General features: G+C 53.6%; 1 protein-coding gene across 2 annotated transcripts in view; it reads right to left on the bottom strand.

The window, feature by feature from the left end:
- Nucleotides 1–11,677, bottom strand: part of DGKZ (diacylglycerol kinase zeta) — a 41,032-nt gene extending 29,355 nt beyond the window's left edge. The window contains exon 1 of one of the 2 annotated variants that reach the window (XM_006772260.2): nt 11,612–11,677. In XM_006772260.2, coding sequence (XP_006772323.1) covers nt 11,612–11,640 — 29 coding nt within the window. In that variant the 5' untranslated portion in view covers nt 11,641–11,677. Of the gene's footprint in view, nt 1–1,600; nt 1,770–11,611 lie in introns of those variants that run through there. The other variant, XM_006772258.2, reaches the window with a different exon arrangement.
- Nucleotides 11,678–11,683: the final 6 nt, after the last annotated feature.

The raw sequence follows: 11,683 nt of genomic DNA, 5'->3' as shown, positions 1-11,683 counted from the left end.
CGGGTGGGGGGTGGCACCCGCCCGCGGCGCCCTCTGCTGGCCGCCGGCCGCTCAGCACACCTCCTGGCCTCCCAGAGGAGGTGGGGCCCAGGGGGCGTGGCGATAGAGTCCCCGCCCCCAAGCCCTTGCCGGGTCCGCCCGGATCCCACCGAATCTCCGGCCTAACACCGCTGCACGGAATGGACACCGCTCTCGCACACCCAGTGCCCGCTCACAGCCACTCACACAATCTCCACCCTTACCCCTTTGGCTTTCTCAAATCACACCCACGAGAATAAAAAGTCACACAGAACAACCATGCCTCTTACACGACTATGTTCACTCATTACGCTAACACTTCCCACCCCCGCTTCTTACACTCAGAAATGTATACTCACACCAGTGACCCTTGCACACCCTAACAAAGAACGTACGCGTTTCTCATACAAATTCATCTTTCCACAGCTATTCAGTTGCTTCTAACCCTTTTACATACTTCTAACAAACAGCATTTCCCCAACACAATATCCAGCAAAACTTGTAGATCTCTTACATTACAGGAATCACCTGCACATCCATAAACGCATACACATAAGGACCACACTCGTTCATCAACATACACACCCACATAGAACATGCACACCTTTCTCCTCTGCACAAACACCTACCAGGACAACAGCTACAAGTTGCCACTTGCCTCTTGCACACATATCACCCACCAGAAACAGACCTCTCAGACACACACAGGCACACCCCAAGGGCAGCAGAGGTTGTCCCTTCTAAACGTGAGGAAAGCAATGGGAACCAGAGCCATTGCCTGTGGTGGACCAGCCAGCACACATGCCTGGGAATCAGCAGCTCTGCAGGGCTGACAAAGGGAGGCTAGGAAGCTGGAGAGCGTGGTCTTCTTCCTCCCGAGCCCTGCCACCCAGATGCCCACATCAGCTGCCCGCTGTTTCTGTTCACACTCCTCTCTGCAAAGCCACATCCTGTGTCACCTTCACTTTTACCCTCTCCTCTGGAGTTCTAGCAGCCCGTTTTCCAGACTTAGGCAGCCACATATAGCCAATGCTGGGGGGCTGTGGCCTGTGGGAAATCCTGTGGTTTTGAGAAAGAGCCAGCACCCAGAAGCTCAGAGTTTCCTTACAGTTTCTTTACAGTTTCCCGTGGGCCAGCAGCAGGTGCCAGGATGGCCAGGAGGGCAGTAAAATCCCCAAGTGGACCAAATGCTGTCCTTCTGGGGTGCATGGGCCCCTTTGAAGCTTTCCCAATGGTTCTGACACCTAGCTCTGAGGGAGGAGACCAGAGGCAGCTGAAGACCCCACTGCGTGTGCACGAGGCCTTTCAGCACACAATGCCCCATTCCTGTCGCGGCTCCTCTTCCCCGGTCCCCTACTGTTATTGCCTGTGAACTCAGTCCTCCACCACACTGCCCCCCAGAAATTCAACATCAGACTTCCCCTCATCCTGCCAAGAACCCCTTTTGCTTTTTTTTCTGAGTCTCTGCAGAGTTGTTGGACCTGCGGGTGGGGAACCCCACTTCTGCCACAATCCCCCGTCCCAAATAAAAGATTCAGAGAGGGTTGGAGGTGCCCATTCCTGGGCCACCCTGAGTACCTACTGTGTCTGGGGCGTCTCGGCTGGGATCTGTGGCACGTCCCAGGAGCGGTAGCGCCACATCTGCCTCAGTGCCCCCAGGCGCTCCCCTTCTTCTGTCCCCAGCGCCTCCGCGGGGCCCAGAGCTGTGGCCTCATCGCAGCCTCCCTGGGTACTGTGGCCGGCCCACTACGCTCATCCTGCCGGCAACTCTCTTCCTCTTTTGGCACTTCCTGACCGGGGGCCCTGCGAGAGACCAGCTGACTGCCCCAGCCGCGGACCAGAGTCCTCTTAGGCGCCTGCCTTCCGCTGGCTGGGGCAGGAGGCTAGCCGGGAAGAGGAGCTGAACGGGAGAGCCAGAGGCAGGTGAGGACAAGCCCAGCCCAGCAGCCAGGAGACAGCCCAAGAGTCAGAGGCAGCTAGGCAGCCACCAGGCCTGCCCAGGCTGGGATCTGAACTTCAGCCTCAGCCTCAGCCTGGCCTTCCCCTCCACTTAACCTCTGATCTTCACCTCTTGGTCCTGGGGAGGCCTCCCACTTCATCACAACTACCGGGTGTGTTGGTGGGCGGGGCCCAGCCCACACTCAGCTCTCTCTCCTTAATGCCTTTGTGAGCATCACACCTTCTACCAAGGGTCAGGCACCTGGGACAATACAGAGTAGAAGGAGGAACCAGAATGGAGCTAGAAGATGCGGACTCATGTCCTGTTTTTACCACTTACCAGCTGTGCGACCTGGGTCAGGCCAGAGAGGTTTACCTCTCTGAGTCACCTTAAACCTTTCTAGCATAAGGCAGGATGTAAACAGACGAACCGATGAATACACGTGTCAGGGAGCTTTTCTGAGCCTCAGTCTTCACATCTTTAAAACGGAAGGAGGGCAGTAGTAAGAATTGAACCCATGGCATTTTACGAGGATTAAATAAGCGGTGAAAGGGTTTACATGAATTCATTCAATAAACATTTATTGAGTGCCTTCTATGCATCAGGCACTGTGTCAGACAACATAGCACTGAGCAACGAAGCAGGGCTCTAACTCGAAGAGCTTAGATTCTCGTGGAACAAACTATCAATATATAAATTCATGTCAGACAATGGGATGTGCTTGAGGAAAATGAAGCCAAAACGAAGGGGGAAGTGAATGATGATTGTGTGTGGGGGGCACTGCCACGTAGGTAAGGGGATTGGGAAAGCCTCTCTGAGGAGGTGACACTTGAGCACAGACCTGGATGAATCAAGAGCAAACCATGTGACGATCCAGGAAGACAGCATTCCAGGTGGAAGGACAGTAAGAGCAAAGGCCCTGGGGAAGGAATGTACCTGGTGTGTTTGAAGAATAGCAAAGAGGCCTCGCTGTGCTGGACTTTGAGGCCATCGGGAAGATTCCATAAATACACAGCAAGGCATACACTCACTTTTTATTATCAGGGTTGTTTCTAGGACGGAAATTGTATCTTCCTCTAGCACTCTCTGATCACACCGCTCTATAATTAGTTTGTTTGTTTTTTTAGCTCTATATATGTTTGTTACCCCAGGAAAGCTGTAAATTTCTCGAAGACAGAAGCAGTGTCGGTTCAGTTCAGTTCAATAAACATTTGCGCTCCAGAACCTACAGACACAGAAACGCACGCGATGCCATCCCAGCCCTGAGAAACCTCTACCTGGTAATATAACCACCTTTGTGTCCCTCATGATCGGAACACAATATTTCTCAATAAACATTTGTTTAACAAATCAAGCCATGCCATGAATAATTAGTACTCAGTAATGATCCATCAATAGCTAATGTTCCTTCTCCACTTCTGTGCCAGAAACCTTTGGATCCTTGTAATGACCCTGTTGTTTTCCTTTTACAGACGGGGAAACTGAGGTACAGAATTGCTAAATTCATTTGTCAAAGATCACCCAACTGGTAACTGGTTAGAAGTAAGACTCAGTGCCCTTATATAAGACATCTAATTGCTCTTGTAGAATTGGGGACACGGCCAGGTGATGCCCCTGAGGCGTGGCACCCCCTTTTCCAACAGCTCTCTCTTCCAGCCCGTCATCTCTGTATGCCGTGGCTCATCAGAAACCTTGCCAGCCAGGCCCAGGACTATTCTAGAAGAAGCCTGTTGCAGGGCCCTGTGCTCCCTCCCAGGGATTCTGCAAGTAGCTTGAGCAGTTAAACAGAGGAAATGGGGCTGGGCTTGTTTTCCATCTCAGCTTCTGGCAGCTCTGGAGCGAGCTGCAGCGAGCAGGAAATGTGGCCCCGGAGGGGAAGCGGGCAGGCTGGAGGCTCTGAGAGGCGTGGCAGTCCTGACTGTGGGACCAGGGTCCTCTTGGGCTTGAATTCCTTGAAGCTGTCAATACCTTCCAGGTAGGGTGGGGAGGACAAGGCTGGAAGGGACAGGTGCGCAGGGCTGGGGAGGATGCCCTTGGCAGTTCCTAGGACAACATGTGCCAGCACTGGGGCGCTGGGGACCCCTCAGAATCCATCCAGATACGCACAGGAAGAGAATCTGGGTAAGAAAATTATTCTGGGCTTTGTCGAGGCCCTAGAGGGTGAGGTGTTCTACTTCTGTGACCTGGATGGTTAAGTGGGAGCTGGGGAAAAGAAATGTACTAGGGCACAAACACTCAACCCACGACCTGGACAACCTCTGCTCTCAAAACCCGCCAAGCCAGCCTCCTTGGCCTGACCTTCGGGGCTCCTTATGTTCTGGTTCCTTTCCTCCCCCCCCACCCCTTTTTGTCCAGGCTTTCCCTGGGGAGATTTTCTCTCAGCTCACACCATGCTGGTGCCTACCTCACAGTAGGTGCTCAATAAACATTTCTTCCCTCTTTTTCACACTTCCTTTAACCTGCCACCTTCACCCCTGCTATTCCATTCTGCCTACGCTGCTCTCTTTGCCTTTTCTGCCCATAATGTTTGGCCAATCAAAATATCCATCTTTCGAAACCCCAGCCCAAGCAGCAAAAGTGAAAGGTGAAAAGAGGCCCAGATCAGAGCCCATTGGTTCAAACTCCAGCCCTTGCTGTGTGACTCTGGGCAAGTCACTTAGCATCTCTGGGTTGGATGATGAGCCAGATGTTACTTAAGATCCCATTTAACTCTGACAGTTTTATTTGAATCACCTTCCTTGATCTGCAGGTTTTCACTCACTCATTTGTTTGACAGTATTTTATAAATACCTACTAAGCATCCAATGCTGCTGCAGAGCCAGCACTCCCACCCCACTGATTTATCCCTGACACTCACGTTTGTTCCCAACAATATTTCTATATCGTGACCTTTTGTGGACATTAGTCTTGTCTCCTTACAGGATTCTTGAACCTTATGTTGCTCCTAGCTCTGTACTGGAGACAAGTATGTGCTCAACGACTTCCTATGGAAGTTGAAATGAGCTGAATACAGGTATCCAACAGGCTGAGCAGAGGGAGGGGGATTGGCTTCTTGTTTGCATGAGTGACTGTGGTGAGACATGGGGGAGTTTTTTCATCTAAGTCCCTCCCCAGCAGCTAAGCCTGTGATCCAAGGACCTGCTAACGCCCTTGGAAGCAATCCCAAGCCCAAGAGCACCTGCTGCTCGCCAGCCCTGCCCACGCACTGGGCCTCTATGCCCCCACAGAAGAGACAGAGGTACCTGAGTGGGACTGCAGGTGCTGCGAGCTCGTGACAGATGGGAATTGGACTAGGCTTCTTCTGTGCAGCCTCATTAAAGTCATAGGCAGAAGGAAATCTGGAGGAGGGGCCTGGGACCCTGTCCGCCTGGGGCAAGAGAGCTATGGGAGTTCAGCAGTCGAAGATGGGCCCTCCAATAACCATGATCTCTCTTGGAACTTGTCCTTTGGCACCTCCCAAATCCCCAGGCTGGAAGTGAGAGGAATCTGGGGGGGCTTTCCCCTCACACTGGTTCATCTGCCCTTCCACCCCCCCCCCCCAGGACAGAATCAGCTGGCCTCCTGCCCTCCAAACCTCCCACCCCCAGCTGTTGGCTCCCAAACCCTGACTGCATGCAGAACCACCTTTCAGCTGCCACGCCCTGTGTCCCATTATCCCTCCCAGGAATATGTGCACTTAGTGCAGAGGCAAAAGGAAAGCTCATTAAGGATGCAAGTCCAGGCCCTTGAAAGCCTGACAGAGTGAAAAGGGCTTTGGAGTGAAATCCATTTGAGTGTGGATCCTGGCTCGCCCAGTTACTGGCTGTGTGACCTTAGCACATTACATAACAGCTCTGAGGCTTAGCTTCTCATCTGTAAGATGCTGTTCAGGGGCCCTCAGCTCCGCACCTATGTATGCACCCTGCTTAGTCTTTCTTCCCCAAGCATCTGCAGGCCACGAGCATCTGTAGGTCAAGCACAGCGGAAACCATGTGTAGTCCCAGTGCCTTCCCACCCCTCGCTGTGTGTCTTTGAAGAGAGGTCTTCCTCAGCCTGTACTAACCCTCGTCTTTGGGAACTGGACCCTTGACAGGCAACTCTGAGTGCTCTCTGTCAGGTGAGGTGGCTCAGGAGGCGCGTAAGAAAGAGTCGAGTGGATCAGAAAAGGAAAGAAAAGAAAAAGATTTATTTCTGCGTCCCCGGGAGACCCACGTACCCCCAAAGACAGGGCACGTGGATTCACGCCAACAGGGAGGGGGCACTTCTTTTATACTGCGTTGGGTAGGGGGCGGGGACATGAGCTGAGGTATGCAGCTGAGGAAGATTTAGCTGCAGGCGGTCAGCAAGGTATTCAGGAAGGAGTCAGTATCTGTGTGGGGGTCGTGGAGAAGCCAGTATCTGTGTCTGGCATGCTGATCTGTTAGAAATGCCAGGGGGAGTCCATTATCTCATCACACGTCTGCATGTATCCGATCCTGGGCTCTCTCCGACCTAACACTCTCCTCTGAAATTGTACCAACAGAGCAAAAATAAGACTTCAACCCAGGCTTCCGGCTGCCTGGCCTAAGGGCCGCGCTCTCAGCAGCACATCAGAGAACCTGTCCAAATGCCTTTGCTTGAGCTGTTTGAACGCCTTTGTTCCTCCCAGCTGCCCTCCACATGCCCAGATGGCTTGTGCCTGCCCTTGTGTGGGTCATGGGGGGCATGAGCTGCTCGGAGACACATAGGATAGGATAAGACCTTCTCTGGGGTCCCAATCCCTGCACTGCTGCCTTCAGGACGAGCCTGGCTGCACTCCCGGCCACTGCCCTCCTTGGCCTTTGACTCACTTGTCAGCAAGAACCTCAGGTCCCAGTGGGGAAGAAGGAGTTCCGGACTAGGCCTGGGCCCTGCCCTTCCCAAAGGAAGGAAAATGGATAGACCCTCAGCTTCCGGCTTCCTCTGGCGGAGGGCCCCCTCCTCCCGCTCCACCTCAGCTCTCGCCCGGTTTTTGCATTTTTAATCCAGGACAGAATGTGATCTCTTGAAGCTCCTTTCTTTATCCTGTTGCTATTTAAATTACAAATCGGCCCCATCTCCCTGTCACTCTTGGGTTATTTTTAGCTTCTGGTAAATAGCAGCAGGGAAAGTTGGATCAGGTGCCCCTCCCTGGAGGAGCTGGGTACCCAATGCAGCGTGCCTGCAGCAGGGGGCACTCTCCCCTGCCAGTTGTCACCCCCAGTTGCGTCCCCCCCAGCTCCTCCGTGGGGGTGGAGGAGACAGGGAGAGGACGAAGGCTCCGTCCCTGATCTTAGACTGTTAAGCTCTGCCACCCCACCTGTCATCACTCAGGGCCACCCTCCTTCAGAGGCCTTCCTGCACCCCCCAGACCCACAGGAGGTCCATCTCTGGGGGAGAAGGGAGATGCAAACGATCTTGTAACTTGGGTCCCAGCCCTGCTATGAGTCAGGAGTTTTACATCACTTATCTTCCTAATCTCCGCAGCCACCCTTTTGTGCAGGTATTAGTGTCCCGGTTTTCCATACGAGGAAACAGGGTCAAAGGTAAAAGCGGCTTAATCAGTGAGGAAGGGCAGGGCTGGAATTTGAACCCAGGTCTCTCTGACCTTTTAAGGCTGAAAGCATGTGTATTGCACTTTCTCTCTCAGCAAAACGCATGTCCTTTGCCTAACGCCCAGATTGAGTCTCAACACCCACTATCTTTCCCGTGGGTTTTTCCTGTTCCCTCGACTGGATCAGAAGTTGACAAACTATGCCCCATGGACGACATCCAGCCTGCTGCCTGTTTTTGTAGGGCCGTGAGCTAATTTGTACAATTGTAAATGGTTGGGAAAAAGCAAAAGGATAATATTTGCTACAGGGGCAGTGATATGAAATTTGAAGTTCAGTGTCTATAAATAAAGTCTTGCTGGAACCCAGCCATGCTCCCTCATTTAAGTATTGTCCATGGCTGCTTACGCGTGTCGCCGACAATGGCAGAGCAGAGTGACAGGGAGTTGTATCACCTGCAAAGCCTGAAATATTTACTGTCTGGCCCTGTCCTCAAGGGAAGGGACCGTGTCCCATACTTCCATGTCAGACAGTGCCTGGCCCAGGGAGAATTCCAGACCGAGGTGCTGGTCCTCCTTCCAGGTCCTGCTGGGGCCACAAGAGCATCCAGCACCGGGAAGCCCCCTGCCAGCCACACCCCAATTGTTCAGCTCACGTTTTACCCTTTCTCTTGCCTCAGCTTCTTCACAGGTGAAACTGGTGGTTTTGCAAATCTGCTTGATTACCAGAATTACGTGGGAGAGGTTTTTAAGGTCCAGATGCCCAGGCCCAACCCTAGACTGCAGGGGTGGGGCTTTAGAAATTATTTGAAAAGAAATCATCGAGGTGATCTGGTTTGGGAACCACTGGGCTTAGCTCCAGAGGTCCAAGCTCTGCAACTTCTGACTGGTCCTTTCAGACCAAACTCAGTGTTCCTGGCACCCCTCTGGCTTTTTCCAGGCTGGACACCACTCTCCAATGGTCTCTCGAGCCCAACCCTGATACTTTAAATGTGTTGTTATTGATTTTTAGAGAGAGAGGAAGGGAAGGGGAAGGAGAGAGAGAAACATCAATTGGCTGTCTCCTGCACGCCCCCTACTGGGGATTGAGCCCGTAACCAGAGCAAGTGCCCTGACCGGAAATTGAACTAGCGACCTCTTGGTTCATGGGGTGACGCTCAACCACCGAGCCACACCGGCAGGGCAAACCAACCCTGATACTTTAGAACTTCCTCAAATGTATGGGAGATACTTTTCCCCACACCCAGATGCGGATGTAAGATGCTCCCCAGGCCCCTCCCCTGCAAGAGTTTCTACTGGCACAAACCTTTCCATCCACATAAAGCAGCTGCCAGGTGTGGGGGCGAAGAAAACCTGTTTTCCAGAAACCCCCACATCCCTAAAAGCTTCTACTCCAGGCCCCCGTCCTCACCTACGTCCTCACCTACGTCAGAGGCAGCCAGGCCTCAATGCTGCTTCCGCTTCCACCCCTCACCGCCCTCAGATATTTTTGCCCCCGCATTTCTGTCCAAGAGCCTTTTCTCTCTGTGAAGGGCTTTCAACTGCTTTTCTTAGCAACTCACAGCAGGGTGGAGGCTCCACTGTGAGCCAGAGCAGCATGGAACGGTGGCAAGCGGAGGATGTGAAGAGGGCTACTGTGGGCCTACGCTCTTGCCAGCCCTGGGCGGCCTGTGCGAGGCAGAGCTTGCATCCGTCATCAGGCCACTCAGAGCACAGCCTCATGGGAGGGCTTAGCCAGAAAGCACAACTCGTTCCCTGGGCCTGAAGGGTTTTGACAGCTCAGAGCTGCTGTCTCCTTCACGGGGCTTCTTCTGCCCTCTCCCCAGGGGCTTCTCTTTGCCTTGATGCCTTGCCTGGCTCTGGTCCTAAGACTGGGCTCCCGGCCTAACCCTGGTGTGAAGATCATGCCTTGCCTGATCTTTCCCGGGGTGACGGCTGCAGCCTGCCCTTGTGGTATCTTCTGCAGACCTCACACAGGTGACTCAGAGGTCTCTGGATCCCTGTACAGCCACAGAGGAGTCACAGCTGGTTACCCTGCCTTCTTAGTGGTTAGAGGCTCAAATCTGGGCTGTGGAAGGGCCTCTATTCAGGAAACAACCACCCTGGGAGAATCCCAGCCCTTACGGCCGCTTCCCTGTGTGTGTGTGTGTGTGTGTGTGTGTATGTGTGTGTGTGTTCGTGTGTATGTGTGTGTGTGTGTGTTCGTGTGTGTGTATGTGTGTGTGTATGTGTGAGTGTGTGTGTTCGTGTGTGTGTGTTTGTGTGTGTATATATATGTGTGTGTTCGTGTGTGTATGTGTGTGTGCATGTGTGTGTATGTGTGAGTGTGTGTGTTCGTGTGTGTGTATGTGTGTGTTTGTGTGTGTATATATGTGTGTGTGTTCGTGTGTGTATATATGTGTGTGTATTTGTGTGTGTGTTCGTGTGTGTGTATATGTGTGTGTTTGTGTGTGTGTATGTGTGTATATTTGTGTGTGTGTATATGTGTGTGTTTGTGTGTGTGTGTGTGTGTGTGTGTGTGTGTGTGTGGCCTCTTCCATCTTGGCTCTTTAATTTTTCTTTGCTGCCTATCCTCTAAGCCTCTACCCCACTCTGGCCTCCTTTCCAGCTGTAGATGCTGTTTGTCCCTGACCCACAAGCAAGGAAAATCCTGGAATCCCTCCCTTATGTTACAGGTGGAGAACTGAGGCCCAGAGGGATATTGTCTAGCTCAAGGACACACAGTAAGTCGCTGGCAGAAATGAGAATTCAAGCCAGGTCCCCTGACTCCCAGACTAATATTTCTTCCAGGATTCTCCATTCTATGCCCTGCTCCCTGGCAGTCACCTCTGTACTCTCTCCTCCCCCAGGGAACTTTCAGGGGATCTTCTATCTGCCGCCAGAAGGCACGCGCAGATAATGCCCTCCTCTCAGCATGGTGTTCTGGGAGGACTTGGTAATGAAGCTCAATGTGCCTCTGACTCCTTCTGTGCCTCCCGAAGTGAAGGTAGGGCCCAGGGGAAACTAACCCATTTCCCATTTCTTCTGTGCGTCTCACTTCATGATGGTGAAGGCTCCTCCCCTGCCCTCCCATCCTCTCGCAAGTGATGGAAGCTTGAGGGTTGCAGGGCCATTAAGAATATTGGGGCCTTTCAATCTCCCAGGGTTGGGCTGCTTTTACGAAACTTCTTCCCAGAAACCCCAGGGGGAAGCCAGGCAGCCTCAGACACACCCCGCGTCCGTATGGCTGTAAACAGACAGGAAAGTTGTCCTCTCTAACCAGGCTGATGGCTTCAAGGACGGCAAGTGCCTCAATGTCCCTGCTGGACCCTCCAGGGGAGGTCACTCTGGGCCAGGAACTATACAGGGCCAGCAAGTCTGAGTTGAGTCTGTGGTCTGAGAGAGGAGGAGGAGGAAGGCAAGGGCTGCCTCTGCCCTGCCTCCACCCCCTCCATAGGTCCCCTCCCTACAGAACGCACTGACCTGCCCTGTTTGAGGGGCAGCCCAGCCCAGCTGATTCCTCCAGGGAAGCCCTGGGCAGAGGGGCCAGGCCCTGGGAGGCTAGGAATCTTTCACAGACAGAAGACGACTTATCAAGACAGTGTCAGGTGGGGTGTGAGATTCCTCTGTCACAGAGGATGCCAGTGGGGGTCGCTGGGTCCAGGAGGGGGTCCTTCCCTATGCCCAGGCAGCAGGGTGTTAGCCGTGGTGGCAAGGAGCATCTTGGTCCCTTCCACAAGGCCCTGCCCAGCACAGGGTCAGCACAGAGGGTAGCCAGGCAAGAACTACGGGATGAATAAGGTCCCTCTCCCCCCAGGAGGGCAGGGCGTGTCTCCCCAGCTCTCCCCAGCGGTCGGAGGTGGGTAAGGACCATGTCTTGGCCATGGCTCCCCTCACTGTCCAGGATGGTGCCTGGCATCAGTACGGCACAGCTGGCACCAGCAACCCCACCTTGAATGCCTAGGGCTTTCAGGGTTCATCTAGAGAAGGGGTCCCAGAGGCTCCCCTCTCCCCTGCCCCCGGAGGACAGAGACTCCTAGCGAGTCATTTCTCAGTTCGCAGCATCAGGCAAGCAGCTGGCGCACAAGGCACGGCGACTTCAAGGGGTGGTCCCGGGCCCGCGCGCCCCCGACCCCCGCTCTCCTTACCTGTAAGACACCTGCTTCCGTAGGTGCATCTGGCAGAACTGCTCCTCCACCGGCGGCCCGGGGGCCAGGCCC

Source organism: Myotis davidii, unplaced genomic scaffold (assembly GCF_000327345.1).
Source record: "Myotis davidii unplaced genomic scaffold, ASM32734v1 scaffold265, whole genome shotgun sequence".
In the NCBI taxonomy this organism is placed as follows: domain Eukaryota; kingdom Metazoa; phylum Chordata; class Mammalia; order Chiroptera; family Vespertilionidae; genus Myotis; species Myotis davidii.
The sequence above is the reverse complement of the archived record's forward strand: the minus strand, read 5'-3'. Positions and strand labels throughout refer to the sequence as shown.